This window comes from Pempheris klunzingeri, chromosome 1 (assembly GCF_042242105.1).
Source record: "Pempheris klunzingeri isolate RE-2024b chromosome 1, fPemKlu1.hap1, whole genome shotgun sequence".
Taxonomy (NCBI): domain Eukaryota; kingdom Metazoa; phylum Chordata; class Actinopteri; order Acropomatiformes; family Pempheridae; genus Pempheris; species Pempheris klunzingeri.
Window position 1 is genome coordinate 19,472,652 of NC_092012.1, and position 23,926 is coordinate 19,496,577.

Here is a 23,926-nt window from a genome sequence, read left to right on the forward strand (position 1 = left end):
TGAGTTGCCCCAGCAGATTAACAGACACACACACACACACACACACGCACGCACACACACACAAACACACAGATGCTTGTGACAGGCCATCTGAATGTCCACATATCCATTAGAGTAGGCTCCTCACTCAGCAGGTTTTGTCGAAACATTCAGAGTGAAAATAAGATGTTATCCTCTCAACCATGCACACACACAAAGACACACGGCCATATTTTTTATGCATTGAACCAGACTTGCAAAGAAATATTTGGCAAATTGTGTACAAGGTATAGAAAATGTTTTTCAGCTGCAAAGTAACAGCTTCGTCATTTTATAGATAAGCAAATAGCAGATAGCAAATAGTCACATAACTGTGCACAAATGCTGCTTTCATCAACAAAAAAATAATGTTCTAAATGACATCAAACTTATCAAACTTAAGACTTTGAGACCTAAGTCTCAAAGTGTAGTTTAGATATAGACAAGAGCATGTTTGTAATTCAGAAAACATATCAGTCTGTAGCATCTCACTTTGTCACAAGATGACAGTGTGTTCTGCAGTGATAGTTGTAATAGATTACTGACGGAGGTGGCTATTTTCAGCAGAACAAACTGAATTACTTAGTTTTCTAATGTTTTACAGGTACAGTATAGTAATCCAGAGAACTAGACATTTGCAGAAAGAAAAAAGCAATAGAATTAAAACCATGTACACTCAATCTATAGTATGTGCGATCCTTTTTCGCTGCTGGTTCTATGTGCAGATGATGGAGCGCCATCAAAACCTTTTGTATGAAGAAGAGAATGAACGCGTGTAGTTTTCTTTTAACTCCCAAACACCGGTCCCTCGACTAATTAGCAGGCTGGGAGAGAGGGAAGGTAACGCAATGTTGAATGAAAAGAAAAGAGACAGAAGAAAAAATCCTCTCCCTTTCATTTGGTATGGTAATATTTCCTGCTCACATACTCACCGTGGCTATGAGAACAAGCAGTTAGGGGACGGTAGAGACAGGGAAGCGAGTGAGGAAGGGGAGAGGTGGGAAGCCCAGAGAGATGTACAGAGTGATTTGTTTTTCAGAAAGAGAAGGAGACAGAAGAGTAGGAAGGGTGGGAAGATGGAGGAGGCACAGAGGTAGAAGAGACGAAAGAGGAATGAATAGAGAGGGAGATATGGGAGAGGAGAACTTACTACATCTCGCTCTTCAACTCGTCCCCAGCGGATGAGACGAAGAGTGAGATGTAGTGAGTGCTTTCTGTTCAAAGTGCAGAAAGAAAAGTACCTTTGATATGTGAAACGTTCTGGGGCACAGAGCCGCAGACAGACAGGCAACCACAAAGACAGATGGGCAGAAGGGGAAAAGCAGCACGGACAAACAGAGAGCCAGGTAGTTACTGTAGGTGTGACATCAGATAGATTTGAAGCCAAACAGCATGACAGACAGGCGAGCAGCAGACACACAGAACAAACAGGAACATGCAAACATCCCAGCACTCCCGTGGAATTACATGTCCCAAGACACACTCTCCTGTGTTCCTGTGTGTGTGTGTGTGTGTGTGTGTGCGCGTGTGTCTTTTGCGCTTTTTTCTTTTTGTCTCGTGTTTGTGTATGTTGGTATGTGTGTGTATACATGATGTCTCTAGAGAATATCCTGCTGCTTCATTAGATCCTGTTAATAATCACCCAACAGGGAATAGTGCTCTATTCACACACGCACGCATGCACACACACACACGCACGCATGCACACACACACACACACACACACACACACACACACACACACACACACACACACACACACACACACACACACACACACACACACACACACACACACACACACACACGCACACACATTAAGATATGCAGACCAGATCTTTCGTTCTTTGGAGAGATAATGCATTTGTCTTCTGAAATCTACTTTGTAAATGAGCAGACAGTTCACTTTTCCCTACTGTTTTCAAAAATTCCTTTGTTAATTTAATCATGTTTGGACAATAACAAACAGGGACAGCAACAAAATTCAGTGATAGTGTTACAGTAGGAGACTGTGACTCAGTTATTTAGAATCAGTGAAATGAGGAATAATTACATACCAAATACCTCAAATATAGTAAGTTGAATGTGGTGTACACATGAATGATGTTGGATCAGTTAAATAGAGAAATATGTAGTGATCAGTTGCACAAAATTGTGTGAGGACTATGTGACTGTGATTGGCTGTCCAGTTTTCAATCCAAGACCTGTACAAGACCTTAAAGATACCCTGTGGAGTTTCTGACCATTAATACAATGAATCACTGTTTTGTTAAAGTGGGGTCACTGTTTTGTAAGTACATAGGAAAACACATGCACATCCACAATGCAATGTGCATTCATACTGCTGGTTTCACACTAATCCATAATCACCAGTTGGTGGTTGTAACATACAGAGAGGCAAAGCACGAGCAAAGGCGGTGAAGAAATTGACTGGAAGCTTGCAAACATTTGTTAGACCGCACAGATCTCAAGGATACACACAATGCATTTTGGTGAGAAACACTGAGTATAAACATAAACTCGACAGGGCACTATTGACAGAAAAACATTTTTATGGTATAAGTCTTGTCCTGAGGCCTTTTGTCTTCTTTACATGCTAACATTATTTTATTTATGATCTTATTGTCCTCTCTCTTTCTCTATTGCCTTCTTTCTCCACCCCATATTCTAATTCAAACACTTGTGGATTGTTTTCTCTGTCTGATACTTGTCTTTCTGTCTCTCCAGTCTTAATCTTTAAACCATTATTTCTGCTCACATCGGTTTCCTGCATTTTCCCTACCTCATCTCCCCTTTTTTGATTTCGTATACAAAGAAGGAGCCTTTTCCCCCTATTTCCATTTACACTCTCCCCCTCCCCCTCTCTTCCCCCTGCCATCCCCCCTCCTCTTTGTGTCATACATAATGGGCCCAGTGCAGGTCTGCATGTGCCACACGTGGGAGGAACTCCTGTGTTTTTTAATACATTTTTAATCCCGCCATTTGATGCCCCCCTTGTCCACCATAATTTGTACTGACTGCTGAACAAAATCAAAGGGCTTGTACTTGCTGCTTCTCGCCTCTGCTGCTCTCTGCTACAAAAAAATGCATTTTTTATATCACTTTTTTCCCTTTCTCCTCCCCTACACACACACACACCTTGGTATGTTTATTTTAACATGAAAGTGGGCCTGTGTGGGAGCCCTGGCTGTTGCAAGTCACTCCTCATTAGCGGTCTGATTTCCCTGTGCTGTGTGTGTGTGTGTGTGTGAGTGTGTGTGTAAATGTACTGGCTCTTTATTATATAGTAGAGAATACCTCTGTGCTTTCTATTCAGTTATGTGTATTATTCAAGTCTCTCTTTAGGTTTACACGGGCCACTGATTATTCTTTTTATATTTTCCCATCTCTCTCACTGTGTGCTTTTATAGAACAAAGACAGAGAATGAGACAAACATTTCACTTGTCGTGGGACCATTTTTATGCACACAAATACACACCAATTTCAGTAAATGCACAGTTTATGTAATTTTTTGTATTCCATTGCTTAATATAAATGGTTGTATACATTCTATACATTCTTAATTTTGTTTTTACCATGGCTGAAATTGTATTGAAATGTATGTGTTGTATTCTCTCAGAAGTTTGTCAGAAGCCCCTTTGTAATGCCAAACTTGCTTACTGTTTTTCACTCCTCACATAGATGTCCAGTTTTTTAAACCTACACCTATAATTACACTATAGATAAATAAATGTACTGTATTTATGTATGAATATATGTATTGATATACAGTATGTAACCATTCTTTACAGTGTCACCAATGTGCGCCGCTCTACAACGACAAGCCATTCAGGTCAGGTGACCAGCTCCAGCCTATGAACTGCCGGTCTTGCCAGTGTCACGGGCACGCCCTCTCCTGTCATTACGATGTCGGAGCCGATGACCAACCAGATGAGCACTACCGAGGAGGAGGAGGCGTTTGTGACAGCTGCATGCACAACACCACGGGTATGGTGTTCGCAACATCACCTAGCTAATTATCTTTTCACATTTTACAAGAACTAAATAAATATAGTAAGAAAATACTTTTATGTTTCTTAATCAAACTTAATGTTAAAGCACTTTGAAACAATTACAGACCAGATGTCATAAGCCTTCAGATGTTCATTTCAAGATGTTGCGCTTGAAAATATAAAGTGTGTGTGCTATTTTAGTATTTTTAGTCAGCCATGTAGAGACAGATGATAACCGTAGAAGTGAGTGTATGATTTGTGTGAAGACAGATACTGACAAATACAGTTTTACAGAAGTCTGTATTACATAGCTCCAACAAACACTGCTGCTGTAAATGGACTCCTTGAACATTACATTTTTAGACCCCTTCAGTGTAAAAGGAACGAGAGGGTTGTGGGTTTTTGTCTATTATGAAATTGACTAGATGACAGATGATGACAGCTGTCATTTAGAGGATGGTTATGTAGTATTTCATGCTTTAGTCATTCTTTGAGAATGAGACAAACAAGGTTGATACCTAGAGTTGAGAACACGAACGTCTCTTAATCTCTGTGTGGTTTCTGATTATTCCTTTGACTTTTCTCGCTCTCTGCCTCACCCTGTTTCTGTCTCTCTCTCGGTATCAGGTAAAAACTGTGAGCTGTGTACAAGTGGGTTTTTCAGGCTGGAAGAATCTGATCCCACTTCAGTTAATGTGTGTCAGCCTTGCAAGTGTCACACTGCTGGAACAGTTAATGGCAGCATGGAGTGTGCCCAGGTACACACTAACACAAACAGCAAATTGTTGATGACCATTGAAACCCCCGTTACTCCAATTTTGGTGATTCAAATGTCAAAGTCAACTGAAAACCTATTTTTCCTCTCTTCCTCTGGGTTTCTCCCCTTCAGGTAGGAGGTCAGTGTCAGTGTAAGGCTGCAGTGACAGGTAGAAAATGTGCAGAGTGTTTGCCTGGTTGGTATGGTCTTAAAGCCTCAAATCCGAACGGCTGCATCGGCTGTAACTGCAATGACATTGGCATCATCAACGCGTCAACAGGAGAAGTTACCAGTTGCGACCAGGACACAGGACAGTGTCAGTGTAAACCTCATGTCACAGGTAAACACACCACTGACAAACACTGGAGAAAACTTTTTACAATTGTAACATTTGAGAGTGTTTTGAGTTGCTGCTGTCCAATTTTGCACTGCACTTCTCAGACACAATCATTTGTGTCAGAGGAGAACATAGAACAGGAGAGTGCTTCACATGGACGTTTTCACCAGATCCCACCCATACAATCCAGGAAATATGATTGTGGAAGAGGGCTAAATTAAGATGAGGAATAGATAAAAGTAAATTAAGGGCAATATCAGAAATCTCTTCAGACCTTGGTATTTTACCACAGCGGCACACCTCCCGATTCCAAAATCCCTTCTTAAAATAGTTTCTCCTATAAAATGTCCCCAAGTACTTTGTTGATAACTTGTGCTTTTCATTGGAACAGTTACTCTGTTAAATTGTCCAATAATAGTGTCTTAATTAATACATAGGCACAGCTGCGGAGTGGATATACTGGGTGCACAAAACAGGCATGTGAATACACACAGATGTACACACGTACACAGATACACACACACACGCACACACCCATATCCCAAAGTGTTTTGCCAGCCAAAATAAACAGGCTTTTCTGCTGGCGGTGCTTCCAGCCGTTGTGCTTCTCTTTGTGATAAATGGTTTCACTCTCTCCCCTGTGTGTCTTTGAAGAGCAGGCTCGTATGAAATGCAAAACCGGCCAACGCTCCTCAACTCAACGCATCATGGTTATTGCTAAGCCTCGCTATCAAGGGCCCATGGTTGTGCGTGTGAGTGCGGGCATGTCTATGTGAACTTGTAAATGTGTGTAAATGTGTCTGTTTATGTTTATATACATTTAAGAGGGAGAGTTTCTGGATGTGGGTGTTTGTTTTTGCCTAACTATATAAATTGTATGATTGCGTGTGTTCATAAATGTGTGTGTCTGTTTGTGTGTGTGCGCGTGCGTACATGCCATCAAGGACTAAGCTGGTATTTAATTCTCTAATTCAATGCCAAGTTGATTAAAACAAACTGCTGCAGCCCCTTGTATTTTTCACACTCCTTCTTACAAGACCCACTTTCGTTTTTTTCTGTCCTTGTTTGTTTGGTTGCTCCCACAGGTATTTTTCAGAAATGAGATTTGATTATGGCAATTTATTACCGCCAAGCTGATACTTTGAGTAGAGCAGTGGCAGGCACGCTTCAGAAGGACGGAATTGAAATGTGTGCGCACAGACACAGATACACACATGCAAACACACACGCACACTCATAACAAGGTGCCAGAGTGCAGTGTGTACATAATAGTGTTTGAAATGGTGATGCATGAGCCTGTTAACCAGCTGGCTACTGATAAAAGGCCTGGGCCATGTCCCGGAAACACACATACATATGCACGCGTGCACACATGCACGCACACCCGACACAAAATTACCTCCTTTCTGTCCTGATCTAATATCTTCTAACACATTCTTTTCTCTAATGTTCTCACTTTCTTTTCTTTCTTTTTTGTCTTCTGGCTTCTTTTTTCTTCTTCAATATTCTCAGTTGTTTCTGTTAATGTGTTTGTTGGACCTTGTATTTGAATGTGAAAAGACACATTGCAAGAATAGGATATGCAGATGCCAACTTGTTTAGGTCAATGTCAAAAATTGAAATTGTCATCAACTGTTATCAAAATTGGTCTAGAATTCTTTATAAATTCTATTGTTTTATTTTTAAAAAAAAAGTGCAATACACTATGGCATTGTTAGCTTGCATATTTACCACCAGCACACTAAGATGTGCACGAAGACTTCAACACACACTTGCACACTTATCATCACTGCACTATTATGAAATATGATCTATGGAGAGAAATACATTCATATCTATAGAATCATTAAAGTGGGAAGACCAGGGGAAATGCCAAATGTCTGCCCGCACACTGAGTAGGACACACACTCACTCACTCAGACATACACTCACATGTACACTAACACAGATGTACAGGTATGCTGTCATGAATGTACGTGCGCACACGTACACACACCCACATACGAACACACACTCCCTCATAAACGGCTGTGGTGACTGCGATGCCCCAGGCATCCATTTAGGGACAGATTGCCTGTCATGGAATACGTATGGCATATTCAAATAAGCCCGGCTCGCTCACACTGCATATCATAGCTTAGCTAGCCTTATAGTCTAGCACTGCTGCTGTGGCCATAAAAATTTCCTACAGTGTGATCAGTTTTGGTGGTTGTTATAATGTAATAATTTTACACCAAACACAGACAATTTAAGAAATACTTGAATATACTTAAATATAATATCAGAATATAATAAACCTGAATTTGATTAAAAAAAAAAAATGAGTACATAAATGGATAAAGAGCAGAAACTGAAATGAAACTGTTAATACAATAATTTCACATATGATGGTAAATGTTTAAAGTGTGGAAGGCCTTAAATAGTCACAGGTAACACATTGATATGAAACTGTATTTTTGCATTCTTTCATTTTCAAAATCTTGTGAAACCATTTAATAATGAATAGATGTATAAAGATTTTCACACAAACAGAAATAAACTGTTCTGTTTAAGTACTTAAAAGCCAATCTCATGAACAGAGCTCAACTTTTCTTGTTTTTACACCAGATAGCAATTCAGTATTATTTTTATGCTCCCCCATCTATCTTTCTATCCCTCCATCTTCCCTTTTTCTTTCCCTCCATTCTTTTCTTGTAGTTGTTTAATTTATTTATTTTCTTGCTCAGTGAAATTAAGTGTTTGGCCTTAGGTGAGTGATCCATCATACGGAGAGGGCCTGGCCCTAATGATGGCAGTTTTATACACTCACCCACCATTTCTCTCGCTCGCTCTAACTCACACACACACACACACACACACACACACACACACACATACATGCATGCATACACATACACCTGCAAACAGAGAGGCTAAACGCTAGTTGCTGAACAAGCGAGCATCAGTTCACTTTTGTTAATTTCTTTTTTTGTTCTTTCAGCAAGTGTCTGTCCACTCAGAATTTCTATAAATGCCTCCTCTCTTTCTCTCTCTCATGCTTTCTTTTCAGGTCTTTCCTGTGACCGCTGCGAGTTTGGTTATTGGAATCTGTCCCACCCAGACGGCTGCATCCCATGTGACTGCGACCCCCTAGGCTCCCTCAGCCCGTTCTGTGAGCCTGACGGGGGGCACTGTGAATGTAAACCCGGGGTAGGGGGGCAGAGCTGTGACTCCTGTGGCAGGGGTTCATATGGTTTAAGACTGGAGGGATCTTGTGCCCCCTGCAACTGCTCACAAGAAGGGACAGTACCCGGGACTGACTGTGATCCTCACACAGGACAGTGTGTGTGTAAGGCAAGTTAACTAGTATACATCTTTTTGTCTTTTACATTACATTTTTATTTTATAACCACAGGTGTCTTTGCCATAGTCGATGTATTCAACAATTAGCAAGCCACCTAACTGGAAAAAGCAAAGACAACCTCTTTCCATCATCATGCAATGGCACTGGTGGCTAGTGTATAGTGGTTACATTCTGACAAAATACATGATGAGGATATGAATGCACATGGCACACTCATCACAAAATATTTATTTGTAAACATCGAACAAGAAATAAAGGTTAGATGAAGGGATGTAGAGACTTTTCATGTTTACTTTGAATCTAAACCTTGAGAAAAGCAATCATTAAGAGTAGAAAAGATCACAAAAAAACGACAGACAATGCCAGCGTTAGAGCCAAAAGGTAAAGATACAGTCAGACTATCAACTTTTAAGTTGCTGACCAGTTCAACAGCTTGTTGTTGTTACTATAATGCGATCATGACACTTCACAGATAGTTCATCCAGCACACAGAATTATCTTTCTTTAGCACATCCTCCCATCACGTGTGCACTGTACATCCCTCTCTCTGTCAGCACTTATGCTTCATCTTTCTTTCTTTTTTAGGAACATGTGGAAGGCCGTCGCTGTGACTCTTGTCGTCATGGTTACCACACCCTGGAGCAGCGAAACTCCTTGGGCTGTCTGCCGTGTGCATGTGACATCCATGGCACTGTGCCAGAGGGCATATGTGATATGTGGACCGGACAATGCCCATGCCGAGAGGGGGTGGATGGAGCACAGTGTACCAACTGTGCCCACAACTACTACAACAGGAGTTTACACATTCAGAGTAAGAAAACATGGAGCTGAAGCTTAGTTCCAGTGTTCACTACACTGTTTACAAAGCTTAAGTTGTTGAGAAACTTCAACAAATGACTTACTATATATAGTTTGAGAAGTAGTGTCACTATTGTTAGAGACAGTATAATTACTGTAATTGAAATATAATCGATTTTATGTAACTAATGTGTTTTCTATACAGACACACATGTTGCCTGTATCATTCAAGGATTTTTCCAGTGGAGATATTTTGTTTTTGTTGTTGCTTCTGTGTTGTTTTGTAAGTTGAGTCATCATCATCAGAAATCGCATTGAGGGAGAGTCCTCATTTTTAATGTTGCCTTGGCATACACAATAAAAGCAAACACAATTAAAATTGAATAGCAATAAAGGAGAAATAAATGCTATATCGATAAAAGCAAACACAATACAATAATAGAAGTTATTAAATGGCAATCAGCAATTAAGTCATGGAATTGTCTCGGCAGAACTGGTACCGCTGGTACCGCCTTGGTACGGTAAGATTTTAATCTATCCAGATGCCTATTTATAATAATTGTGCACTCTCTCAACTATGATGTCACCAACAGAATGAACCTCAAAACAACCAAAGTCAGTGCCCCATGTCATTGAATAACAACATCCATTTTGTCCTAACACAGTTCAATTCAATTTTCAGTTCAATTTCAAATAATATAGGTGTTTTTTACTGAGGTTGAATAATAGCCGTAGACTTAAGGTGTCGGGAGCCTACACAGGAATAAAGGACTGTGTCTGCGTAAAGATGAAAGTTAATATTGTACAATGAGGAGATATGACTGATTATATAAATGGTGAACAAGGCTGGTCTAAGGACAGAACCCTGGGGAACTCCCTTTGTAATGGGGAGAAAGGAGGACTGAGTATCACCTAACTTTTCACTGTGTTAAAAGCCTTTGTTAGATCAATAAACAGAGCAGCACAGTGTTTTTGTTATGTAAGGCTGAGACTGTACCGTAAATAACTAAAGAACTAGCTCAATGATGCTTTGCTTGGGCCTAAAGCCAGACTGAAACAGAGATAATATAGAATAAGTGGATAAAAAAGATTTCAACTGTTCATTAGCCAGTGTCTGTTTAGGAGGAAGAAGTCTAAATCTTTTCTACACTTGTTGTTTTGTGTCCCATCAGATGGGTTGTCCCAGGGCTGTGTACCATGTGTCTGTGACCCCAAAGGCACAGTGACGGGGACAGTGTGTGACAGCACCACAGGGCAGTGTGTTTGTGTCCCTACACGCTATGGACAGGATTGCAGTGGCTGCCGACCTGGTGAGTGTGTTTGTATAAATGGCTAGATGGATGCATGGATGATATATAGATCAAGAGGAAATTTAAGGAATGATTTGATAAATAAATGAGGTGGGTAGGTTACTGAGATTGTTAAGAAGAATGGTTGGTTCTCCAAACTTTTAGTATTTGTTCCTTGTGTGTGTGTGTGTGTGTGTGTGTGTGTGTGTGTGTGTGTGTGTGTGTGTGTGTGTGTGTGTGTGTGTGTGTGTGTGTGTGTGTGTGTGTGTGTGTGTGTGTGTGTGTGTGTGTGCGCGCGTGTGTGTGTGTTTTGGCATGTGGGTTCTGCCAGATCTCCACTCAGTGATTGTTCTGTTTATGCCAGGTCTCAACAACAGAACCATACAGGGGAAAGATTGCTTCTTCTTGTTCGTCTCACTTTGATTTTGGTGTGTGTTACCTCATGAATTTGTATGTGTGTGCGTGTGTGTGTGTGTGTGTGTGTGTCTGTGTGTTTAACCTTATGGGACAAGAGGTAACAGATGTTGTATTGTGTCAGTAATGGAGAAGGACCAACAGCATAGTCAGGTTGTGAATGGATGTATTGATGGAATGAGTAACAGAGGACACAAGATAATAGTTGTTATCTCACAAATACCCCTAAAATCAAATAAAGGCAATTCTCAGTACTGTTATAAGGTAACAGAGATGTACAACTTTGCTAGCATGTCTGATTAGTATTGTTCCATTATTTCGTTGCTTTTGCCAAGCTCCATTCCTAGAAATTGCTCATGATAATTTCCTCAATTGCCAGTTCACAACATGGTATACTTGCCTTTGAGAATTGAAAAGTGGCTAAATAGAATATCTAATTTGTTTATTAGCTGCTGTTAGCCTTGAGAAAAACTGAATTGATTTATACTTTAGAACCTGGAGTGCTTAATGTAACCTCACACACTTATTGGTGTTGGTGTTATTGGCTTTGTGTTAGATTTTATTACAAATAGTGGCAAACAACACCCCCTAATTCTTATTAGGAAGGACATAAAATGGTTGCCTCAAAATTACCAGGATGCTTGCTAATAGTTTTTACAATGCTTATGCTGTCCCTCCAGTCCACTACATAGCGTATCATTTTATGCACGAAGGAAGGAGGAAAATAAATAAGCAAAAAAGGGGGGAACTAAGAAACAAAAAGTACACTTATGAGTAGATGAAACGATTACTAAAGTGATTGACAAGCAATTTGATTCATAATGTTGCTTTTTTGGTTGTGTCCGTCCAGGCTTCTACCTCTCTCCAGAGCAGAGTATGTGTGCAGAGTGTGACTGCCATCCAATGGGAGCATCACAGCGTGGCTGTCAGAGCCAGACAGGACAGTGTGTTTGTGCCCATCCCTCAGTGGGAGGGCGGCGCTGTGACCAGTGTCGCGAGATGTTCTTTGGATTCAACCCTGGTCTGGGCAGGTAACGCACAAGTCAATCACACACACAAATGAACACCATATCTGCTGGATGTACATCCTGTAAAGGTTTTATCCATTAATTGCACCACCTGCACACACACAAACACACACATGCAGGTGCACCTATGAGCAAACACACCAGCAGGTGCAGTCTCTGTAAAGACAGTTTACAGATTGGTTGGCAGACATATAACTTACACGAGTTAAGAGCCGCTCTGACCTTTACCACTCATGTCTCTACCTGCAGGCTATCTCACACATGCACAGCCACACACACAACTTAAAACACACAAACACAAATGTAACTGTACATGTTACATCCTGTGCAAAACTGATACACACACCCGCATGCGTTCCTCTCAACAGGGTGTCATAGCAGATAGATGATCCACATACAGTTTGACTAGTGGTTTACTGTGTGTGTGTGTGTGTGTGTGTGTGTGTGTGTGTGTGTGTGTGTGTGTGTGTGTGTGTGCATGTGTGTGTGCGTGCGTGCGTGCGTGCGTGCGCGTGTGTGTTAGCTGACCTTGCCTGATAGTTATATTCCCTAGTGTTCAGGCTGTGGCTGAGATCTCCTCACAGCAGAGAGAGATGGAATGATGGAGGAAGGGAGAAAAAACAACAGAGTGATAAAGAGTTTACTTAAAGAGATCAAGAAAGGAAGGACAGCACTGGGAAGACAAGTGTGGAATAATTAAAATATGAGAGAAAAAATTGAGATGGCAGTGCCCTTACATGAATAGATAGTAATCGTGATGAAGAAAGAAAAAAACAGAACAAGAGAATGATAGGAAAAGATGGTTAGACGCACAGATCTTGTGAAAGGCACGCATTAAGTTATCGTCTGTACCTGTGCAGGGAGTTTGTACTTTGTACTCTCTCTCTATGTTCCTTTCTTCACTTTTCCTGTCTTGTTGTCTTTCCTTGTGCAGGAAAAATGACAAATAAAGTTGTTGGTTATTACAGCTGAATGCTTTTCTTGTGCCCAGAGTCGCTCCATAATAAGGATTTCTTCATCTAAATGTCATCAAGTAATTTATCCATCCCTGTTAATCAATAGGCTTTACACAAATGAATTTACAGATACACACACACACACACACACACACACACACACTTAAATCAATGTGTGAGCAGTTGGCTGAAGATGTAGTCCTGTGTCTGTATGTGTCTCCATGGAGAGCTGGGTCGAGAATTGCTGACCACAGTTCCCTTCATCAAGGGGAAATATGATGGTAATTTTGTCTGGAGGGATTAAATATTGGCACATACACACATTCACTTACACACATAATTTTATAATAAGGGATTACGCATGTAATAATTGAATGCTCTAAAACGTACAATAACATACAATTTGTGTTATTGGGACCTAAAAATCTTTCATTAGTAATTTCTAAAGTTATTACATGACATATGACAATTTTATGTTAATTTGCACATAATTCCTAGCATGTCACTGCTAAATGCTTGTTTGTATTAGCATGCTATATCTCACTAAATACACTCAAATGACTCTCTTTCACACACATATGGTACTTTGAGGCTGATGAAAAAGGGGAGAATGGGTGCGATGTTGGTGTTTTCTTTCTCCTTGGGAATGGAGTGAAGGTCGAGTCACTATGGCATTTGTGTGTATGTGTGTATTTGTACCTGTGTGTTTTTAAATGTGTGTGTGTGTGAGCACCAGTTGACAGGACAAATTTGCGACTCGTTAAGAGACTGTGGCTTTTCACACAGCAATAAAGAAGGTGTAGTGGTGTGTGAGAGAGCATGTGAGCACAGTATGTGTAAGAAAGAAAAACACATGGATGTGTGTGTGTGTGTGTGTGTGTGTGTGTGAGTGATAGGGTTTATACAGTGTTACTCTCTATGTCACTGCAGTTTGTGTATATGAGTGTGAGCCAAACATCTTCCAACAAGCAGATTGGGTTGCACATGTGACTGTGTGTGTATTTGGGAGTGCGTGTGACTGTGTGTAAAGGTGTGAGGTGGCTGGCCGGATGATCACCCGTTGCCCAGCCCCAGTGAGGGTAACACCACACTTGTGACCCAGACACATACACCGTCAGACCCACACACACACACACACACACACACACACACACATATATATGCACACACATACATACTTTGACAGCTCTGAGGGGGAATGCAGTTTCTGTGAAGTTAGTTTCACAGCTAGGTGGTGATGGTGGGTGGGATAGTCGGTAGTGAGGGTCTCCCTCACAGTGTTAAGGTGAAGACCCAACACCTTTCAGACACACACATAACTAGTTGCAGTTATCTTTGAACATTTGCACACTAATACAGATCCAAAATGCATTTTATTTCTGTATTTTTGGCCTACCATGCACACCCAAGCATTTACTACATGATCCTCAATTAAAGCAATATTTTTTCCACTATGCAACTATTTAGCCACAAAAACAAGGATACAGTGTGTCAATGACAACATCTGTGTGGTGATTGGTTTATAAAACGCTACAAATCTCACAATGTCTGTAATTTGTTTAACAACCATTAGCTATTCAAATAATTTGCAATGGAATGACTTATGTGTCGAAACCATTACCAGAACCTTATAAGACACCATTTTGATAAAAAGATAGTACCTTTTAATTGTTTTGATGGTGTTTTCAACCAGCTAGGTGTACTCTATCAACTATCTTTATGATCTTTCTTTTCCCTTGCTTGACCAGATGCCAGCCATGTGCATGTGACCCAGTTGGCAGTATCAATGGTTCATGTCATGCAGACTCAGGGGTGTGTTTGTGTAAACTGCTGGTAACTGGAGACAAGTGTGATATATGTCAACCTGGAGCAAGTAATTTCGACCCCGAGAACCACTTTGGCTGCAGCAAAGGTCTGTTTTACACGCTAACACACACACACAAGCACAAATCCACACACACTGACTTAAAGGCTAGCTGTTTCCCTCTGTTTCCAGTTTTAGCGAAGCTAAGTTTAACTAAGCTAAGCTAACTATCCACTGGCTGCAGACATTAGAGTGTCTTCTCTCATCTAACTCAAGGGAAGACGATGTATGAGCATATTGTTGGACTATTGCTTAAAGCAATATTCGGTCTATCAGTGATCTGAAAACTAATTCTATGCTGTCAGGTTGATTTTGAAGGGTGGGGGTGCTGACTTTTAGCTCAATTACACAGAAACAATATGCTCTAACTGTAAAGATTATGTAATTTAATCTGTTTAGTTGTCTGTTTATGTCAACATTTACCACCATTTAACTCTCTTCTTTTTTACTATTTTTGTCTGTGTAGCACCCTTCCAGCAACCTGTACCAGGAGGTTATGCTCTTAGTTATTCTTCCATCTATCTCTCTTGGCATCCTCCTGATTCCCCAAACTCAAACAAGCTCAACTACACACTCATCAGGAATGGGCAGTCAGTGTATAGCATCCAAAGAGGCTATCCTTTCAGTGAGTATTCCCACAGGATTTCAAACAATTTTAATCTCCTTCTTACTGTTTCAAATATACATGAAACATTCTGTTGATTGTGTCTCCTACCACCTCAAGCTCTTTTTTCACCCCACACCTTTCTTCTCCGTTTTCTCAAGGCCCTGAATCATTTGAAGATACTGGTTTATTTCCCTACACCAACTACTCTTACTGGCTTGTAACAGCTAATGTGGCCGGTGCCACTATAAGTGCATCGGCCTCATACCAAACTTTAAGTGCACCACCTGAAGCAGAACAGCTCCATTTAAACCTCGTGGGTCGGCCCGGTCCAACCACCGCAAGCTTTAACTGGAGCACACCTCGCAATAACACAGGCCCAGTGGAAAGGTAAGTAAGGTGGGAGAGGAGGGAAAGCTTTAGAGGCAGAGCTCCCGGCACTCTGGTCAGCAGATATGCAGAGTTGGACTGCAAGTCAACATTCAGATTTAGTCACACCCCAATTAGTGAGAAACAATTTTAAGTTGCTCTGCTATTAGTCTATGTTGTGGTTCTGACTGAAGCTGCCTGCCAAAAATATTGTAATCATCAATGCAAATTGTTCTTATAGCACATCAGTACAGCTTGAGGGCACAAAAAAGTAGTAGTAGAAAGATTCAACAGGTCACTATGATAAGTGACCTATTGAAGCTTCTCTTGGAGGTACATTTTGTTACTAAAGATTCTAAATTTTCAGTCCCTTCAAGCAAGATAGAGTGAGCTTTCTGGCAGTGAAAGGAAAATGAGGAGAAGGAGACTTAGAAACCTTCACTGAGGTTGAGCCCATGGTAATAATTAAGTGAGAGACAGAAACCAGCAGATGTAGAGAGCAACCAAGTGAAGGACTTTTGGTTACAGGACGTAAGAGTGGGAAAATGTATAATTTCCTGGAAGGCCATGAAAGATCAATGGGTGTGCAATATGCACAGTTGGTGGGGAGTTAAGCTGGAAAGGGGGATGAGGGGAAGGAGGAAAGGAAACTCGCACAATTGTTTCAAAGTCTAGTTCCCTCCAGGGTACAATGATAAAAAGTAATACCTCTGAATCGCTGCCTACCATTCAAATAAGGAACATTGGAGTGTACAGGTACATGGTGTTTTAGGCCCCAGGTCCCTGTGACATCCCAGCAATAGTTTTTAACTGAACCATGTCACACTATGGCTTAGTGGAGTTATAGGGAGAGATGGAAAAGTTAAGAAAAGAGGAATTGATCATCACAGTTTTTTTGCCTTCCACAGGTTTGTGTTATCCTCCACGGAGTCATCAAGTGGAGCAGAGCCTGTCATTCACTACACAGGCTTATCTGCAGAGGCTGTGGCAAGCAGTCTAAAGCCCTTCACCCAATACACTGTAATACTGGAGGTAAGTGGGGAAAACAGTCGGTGTTTTTAGTGCCTGCATCTCTTTGTAAAATATAACCGAAATTTAAAGACACGATTCTCATTCCCAATATAAACATAGATATGTTGCCAAAGCATATATTCAGCATGTACAGCCTACAAAATGAAAAAGACAAAATCCTAACCTTGTCTACAGGCGTGCTCCTCTGGGGGCTGCACTTCTACCCCACCACTGTCTCTTCTGACAGCCTCTGCCCCCCCACAAAACCAACCCTCACCTACAGTCACCGCTGCAGGACCCCATACACTGCATGCTACGTGGGAGCCCCCCAGTCAGCCAAATGGTAGGACCCCAAACACAGACATAAATACTGCACAGTACATGTTACATGTTACACAAACTGTACACACATCACACATCCACACAATTAAGATTGAATGCGTGTATAAGTCTGAAAATATGCATGTTTAATATTAAGTGTATTGCAGTTACAGAGATATGAAAATTATTAATGTCCATGTCAGAATGAATAATACAGTAGAATCATCACACTCACAACATGTTTTTAACTAACATGAAACACTTTCCCAGTAGTGTGGCTTTTAGGCTTGTGTCAATGGAGAAGTATAAGAATCAGCGAACACCACAACACACACTCACAGAGAAATACACACTGAAGTGGAACTGCCTTTGGTAAATCCAGAGAGCTTTGTAATGGCTCTAAGGCTCAGTGTCATACAAAGCCCTGTAACCTGGATTTCTCTCTCTGTTTGTGTCTTTCGTTTTTTTTTTCCTTCTCTGTTAATCTGTTTCCCTCCCAGTGGCATGCTAAGCCTTGTTACACTCTCTCTCTGTGCCTCCTTCCGTTCATTTTCTCTGTCATCACTTTTAAAGAATGGCTGATATTTCTCTCAAATGCACCCTCAGTCCTGACCTGTAAGCCCCAGCCCTTTTGATCTTGGTTTGTTCCCTGACTTGGCCAGCTCTGTCATTTATCTGGAACTCAGCTGATGTGATCCCAACTAGAATGAATGATTCGATATAGAAAACGAAGGGTTGAATGTCAGGTGCAGATGTATGAGAGTAAAAGTAGTCTTGTAAATGAGCGACCGAATGGCAGAGAGAGAACGTACGGAAGCCGATGTAATCTTCACCAAGTATGTTTTATTTGTAGTTTACACCGCTGAACAAGTAGTTCAGGTGCAAAACTGAATACAACAATTAATTTGAGTTGAATGTACAGCTAAACTAATTTAGTCGTTATGCAGGTAACAATGTGAATGATGACAATATAGATACTGAAATTCTTTTTGTTAGCACGCTGTAGCCACATGTTCCATGTGCTAACATAACTTGGCCACAGCGGTCTGAGCTACACAACTAGGACTACATATCTAATGTGCTGGCAGGAACCAACAGAACTACAGAAACTAGAATGTGCTTGGCCAGTGCTCTAGTGCTTTCAGACAGACACGGTTCTGTTTCCGGCTCCGGCTCCGTTCTGGAGTCTCAGAACCATGGTGCTTTCTGGCGAACCAGCCCGTGTTCACACCAGTTTAAGCGGAACCAAAGTGGGAGGACGTTACTCCGCGTTACTCAGGCGGAAGTAAACACAACACCGGCAAAATGGCGAATCGCATGGATTATCGGCAAATTTTCGTTGACACGCCCACTGATGATGTCACGGTTCGCGAGGAAGAACCAACTATTTTTTGGTTCCACCTGAGAACCAACGTTTCAGGTTCCGAACCAATTCTTTTTCAGTTTGAATGCGCCGGCCGGTTCAAAATTACGTACAACCGGAACCGGCACGGAGCCCTGCCGGTGTGAAAGTGCTATTGCTCTAATCAGTGTAACATTATTGATGGTTGTTGGCCTTGCATGGACTTTTGGAAGAACAGACCTATCAGCAAAATCACATAAATTACTTGATAATGCAAGATTCACTATTTACTGTCCATTTTCCAACATTTGATATATTAGTAGAGCGGATTGTCAGTAGTTCTCTTAAGTAACCAAGAGGGTTAACTGTTAGCTAGTTTACAGCTTTTACATGAGGATTGAAGACCAGCTTGAAAAGAAAATAATGTGAGTATAAGCAATAAAGGCTGGCATGGGTGTACTGTAAATGGAAGGAAAAGGATACAGAGAGAGCAGGGTAAAAAGATTCCACATTAAGCCTCTCAATATTATTTGATTTTATTCATATTTAATACTTATAACAACATTTGGACACTCATCCATTCCATAGTGGGTCTGTAAGTCTCTTATTGTATTCTGGTGCTGCCTGCTCTGTCCTCATTCTAACCCAGCTCTGTCATTTTCCTATTAACAAGTGGAATAGAGCATGAGAGATTAGGACAATAGCCTGGTTCCCACCAGAGAGCTAAACAGGACTAGTCAGGACTTAATCATTATCAGCCTGTTTTCTACTACTGGCCAAACACTGGCCAGGGCTTTCTCATTATTTGTGGTGTTAGAGTTTTCTCAAAATAACATCACTGTATTGAACAAAAAAGTATAAATTTTAGGATCCTGTTGCCAGAAGGGATGAATATTAAGCAGAGCTACCGTTTCTAATGCACACTTGATGCTTTGATTCTTTTATCATAAACAGGCTGATTTGGCACAGGGGCACTAACCCAATAAAAGAAAACTGGTGCAGTGTTTGCCTGACAATTCCTGTAGCCACAAATGGTGTCTTCCTGATTTAATTTGAGTAATAAGTGTTTATTGAGGAGTTCCTTCATTGAGGCCATCAGTCCTAATCTCTTGCACACTCACCCCTGTTCATTTTGGCTTTCTGTACAGGTGTTATCACAAGGTATGAGGTCTTTCAACGTGGACCAATGGAACCACAGAACCTTTCAAGCCCTGCTGTTGAGAAGAGTGTGTTCATCAGCTCTGGTTGGCTGGATCCAAGTGCATCCCCAGAAGCACAGCTGACCAACAGGAGCACAATCTTACCCCCTGAGAGCAGTACCATTATAGCTGATCTGCAGGCGTTTTCCACCTATCAGATTAGAGTTGTGAGCATCAATATTGCAGGAAATGTCACGTCAGGATGGACCACAGCACACACCATGGAGGGAGGTTTGTATAGCTTGCCTACATGTATTGTCATTATTTGTTATTCAGTCATGCAGTGTATCTCAGTTCAGTGAAATGATCAAGTTACAGTTCAAATTTTAGTTCATGGTGGTAGCTATGATAGAGATGGGCTGTGTTGATATTTTAAATAATCTTTTACCAACAGAAAGGGGGCTTTCCCCATGGATGATATCTTTTTGTTCAGGTGTCATTAACAGATCTCGTAGACTCATTGCCAATTTGCAACGACCATGGCTACCACCATTTTCTAAATTGGAGCTTCTCTCGTGGCCATTACATGCTGGCCCCATAAAAACCCCCACACTGCATCCATATTCCCATTCCAAAACTCCTAAGACCTCTTTTCAAAATTTAAACTAAACATATTTTTCTTAACATTGGAAGTTATGGCCTAAATTTTGCTTCCTCTAATGTAAATCTAGTCAGCTGTGGTTGTTGTTTTGTAGTGAGGGAGGTAGGCAATTGAGTAAGTAGTAGAAATGACTAGAAATGGCTTTTGAAAACTCTAGTCCTCAAGCAGAAGAAGTTGTAGTTGTATGCAGAAATAATGTAATACTGTTTGGGCTGAACACTGCCTACCAGAGAACTGTGCTGATGAGTGTAATAAAAAAATAAATTGCATTAAATAAAAAACACAAGCATTTGTCAGGAGGAATGTCGAGAAAGGAGGGGAGGAAGGAAATACAAACTGCATGTGGGGGAGGGGAAACTCATTAAGGTATTTGAATTTCAAATAGATGATATGGCTCATTAGGACTAAACGATTGCCTCCAACATCACTCTAAGCTATGTGTCTGGATAACAAGCATATGATAACACCATTTTAAACGTGGAGTGTGTGCGCGCATACATGTGCTGTGAAAGAAAGAATATGACTGTGGTTATGTCTGCCATGAATCGCATTTCACAGCATATTTCACAGCTAGATGCCATCAACAGTGGAATAAAAGAATCCTTCTCTCTAATCTGTCGTGTAATAGTGGCTCTCACAACCATAGAAGCGAGGAACACTTAAATCCATTAAATCCACAGAATAACCACTCGGTCTCGGTTGTAATGTATGTCTTTCTGTGTAAATTTGTATTTTATTTTTAATTAACTTACTGTAAAAGGTTCCTTTTTAATTCACAAGGTGGCAGTCACAGGAAACCTTTACCAAAATATTAAGAAATTACCCTCAGCAGTCAACACCTTTACATCTCAGAGATAAGGAGGTTTTACTTCAGATGCAAGCAATCTAAGAGACAAATGTGTCCTTTTAGACTCACTACTTTGCACTGGTTTTGAACAAAAAGCTAATCTAAATATACAGAATTCAGCTTGTGACATAAAACCATATGACAAAATGACAACACAAAAATGGCATGTTATCACACACATTCTTTCACAGTTATTGCATAGTACTCCCCCTCGTAGTGTGTGATGTGTACATTTACACGTGTATATTTGTGTGGCCATGTTTCCAGTTCCAGAGTTTATAGCTCCTCCAGAAGTGTCTGCAGTGTCATCCACCAGTCTCAAAGTTGTGTGGAGCTCTGCTGAGGGTCAAGGGATCATCGCCAGAGGGCAGGTCACAGAATATAGGGTCAACTTGCTTACTGAACAGACTAACAATCCCTATGCTCCGCCAGTTGTTAATCAGGTAAGACATATACACCCATATACATAATGAGTGCAGAAAAAACAAGAGGCTTACCTGCAGCCTTGAATTGAGCGATAATAATGCAAATGGCTAGAGGTCAAGGTAGAAAGGCTCTATCGTAATTCTTTTTTAGGTAAATGCTGTTGGATTAGCTCATCCTCAGTACCGCAGATGTTTCACTATGTTTTTACTGTGTAGAAAATGTTCCTTCCTGCAGCAGCAGAAAAGTTTTAGAAGCAGAATGGTGACCCAAACACTTTTTACTGGCCAGACTATTTAATGAATTGCGGTGGTCTCAAGGTCACAATTACCAAAGAATTAACTGTGCTTTTTATGGGTTGTCAGCTCATGTCAGCAGCTACTACATACATACACCGTCAGAGTGTATGTGAGTGTGTACAAAGTTTGTCAGTGTATATAACCAGCACGTCTTTCTTCTGTTTCTCTTCTCTTTTCTGCCATAGCTTTATTCTCCCTATTTAAGTGAAACATTTGATTTGTCACTTTAGATTTTAATTCCAACTTTATCTCTCTTTCTCAGGTCTTGCATAGTGTGGGACCATCGTCACCGCCGGTTTATTTAGTGAAAGGATTGAAGCCTTACCAAACATACAACTTCACTGTTACACTTTGCACAAAGTCTGGTTGCATTACCAGTCTGCCGAGCACAGGACGGACCCTACCAGCAGGTAAAATAAAAGGATATGCACACAAACACACATAGATTCAAACAAACATGATGTACACACGGCATCACAACAATGAGCAGTTCTATAGAAACCAAACATACAGATTTAGAAATTCATGATCGCAGTTCAGTTACATAATGACTGTAGTATTGAATCATTAAAGTGTGTGTGGTATTCTCTTCATAACAACTGCACCATGGGCCTCTGACGTATGCACACATGCCTCGAAAAGCACACAGTCAGTCAGTCTGTACTTGAGTGACGACAGCATTGCCTGTGTTAACCAGAGGGGATATTAATGGTGCGTGGCAGTAAAAACAATTTACTGTTAATTACAAGGAGAAAAATGTGGCGTAGCACACATGTCCTGCTGTACAGTGTCTCTCTCTCTCCTCTCTCTCTTTTAGATTTATAACCATTATGGAAGTAGAATGAATTAGCTGTATTTAATAACTCAGGCACAAATCTACCAGACTAAGATGAGCACTAATTGATCAGTGCAGGATTACATAGACACACACAACAATTTTTATTCAGTGTCTTTGTCAGTCTGTTTCTCTCTGACAGTCTGTTGCTTTCTGACTATTTCACTGGATCAATCCTCTCTTCTGTCTCTACCCGCCACTTTCACTTGAACACAAAATAGCACATGGCAGCAGAGGAACATGAATCACTCTGCAATATACATATTGAGCACACACGCACTCTTGACCCTCCAACACACTTTTCCATCTGTTCATTCATGGTCTCTATTCTTACTGCTCATTTTATGTTTTTTTTTCCTGTTTTGTTTTGTTTATCCCTTTAGGTGAGTAGACAATGGGTGCACTGAGTGGTTGTGAAAAAAACCTTTCATCTATAAATACTTGCTCAGGGATTTGAGCTTTTGAATGTTCTCTAAACAGCTACATCTGTTGACATAGCGAATATTTTCATTTCATACAATTCTAAAAAAAAGTCCTTCCGTGTGTTTATTGTGATGAATGATACTTCATATTGTAATCGGTGGACTTTTTAAATGTATTTTTAATGGCTACATCTGTTGACACAGTGACAATGTTTATTTCAAGTGATTCCAAAGACTTCTCTTGACTGTAATACAGTACAATACAATATGGCTTATTGTACCCAGTTGACTTTTTGAATGTATTTTTAACAGCCACATCTGTTGCAACCATTTTGTTTCATCCAATGCCAAAGATGTCCCTTGTTTCAACTATAAGAAATGATAATGGCATATGCCGTTTGGCAGATTTTTTTTTAATCTCAAAACAATTTGCATAGCGTGAGCTACTCCAATGGGTGTTGAGCTTCTGTTGTAGCTCCACTGTATCACTTTTTCTCATTCGTTTAAAGAAAGGCAGTGAAAAAAGGGAAGGTTGAAAAAGAAAAAGAAGATATACTTCTGCAAGACCCTGCAAAGCTTATTAATTTAGATCAGTGTACTTCCGGATCAGTTTGGCACTATGGAGGCAACCACAACAACGGAGCACACATCCGCGGGAGAGGTGCCAGATGGAGTACGGCCCTTTTGAGAAGTTGTTCAGTCGCCTGAGATGTTTTGCTTGCCTTAATGACACTCCTCTGGGATCCAGCTCCTTCAACACCAAGCACACATCCTCTTTCCTCACACGTAGTCCAAGTTCTCATAAACATACATCCACTGGTACCAAAGAAGTTGTCCAGAGTACTGGAGTTGGTTG

At 40.7% G+C, this 23,926-nt stretch overlaps 1 protein-coding gene across 1 annotated transcript in view; it reads left to right on the top strand.

Moving 5' to 3' along the window:
- The window catches only part of ush2a (Usher syndrome 2A (autosomal recessive, mild)), a 193,679-nt gene that overhangs the window by 37,056 nt on the left and 132,697 nt on the right, over positions 1-23,926 (top strand). The window contains exons 13-27 of the mRNA XM_070832313.1: positions 3,811-4,006; positions 4,639-4,769; positions 4,901-5,108; positions 8,155-8,438; positions 9,034-9,259; positions 10,419-10,556; positions 11,800-11,980; positions 14,682-14,845; positions 15,264-15,422; positions 15,563-15,791; positions 16,679-16,802; positions 16,977-17,124; positions 19,593-19,874; positions 21,359-21,534; positions 22,076-22,223. Coding sequence (XP_070688414.1) covers positions 3,811-4,006; positions 4,639-4,769; positions 4,901-5,108; positions 8,155-8,438; positions 9,034-9,259; positions 10,419-10,556; positions 11,800-11,980; positions 14,682-14,845; positions 15,264-15,422; positions 15,563-15,791; positions 16,679-16,802; positions 16,977-17,124; positions 19,593-19,874; positions 21,359-21,534; positions 22,076-22,223 — 2,794 coding nt within the window. The remainder of the gene's footprint in view (positions 1-3,810; positions 4,007-4,638; positions 4,770-4,900; positions 5,109-8,154; positions 8,439-9,033; positions 9,260-10,418; positions 10,557-11,799; positions 11,981-14,681; positions 14,846-15,263; positions 15,423-15,562; positions 15,792-16,678; positions 16,803-16,976; positions 17,125-19,592; positions 19,875-21,358; positions 21,535-22,075; positions 22,224-23,926) is intronic.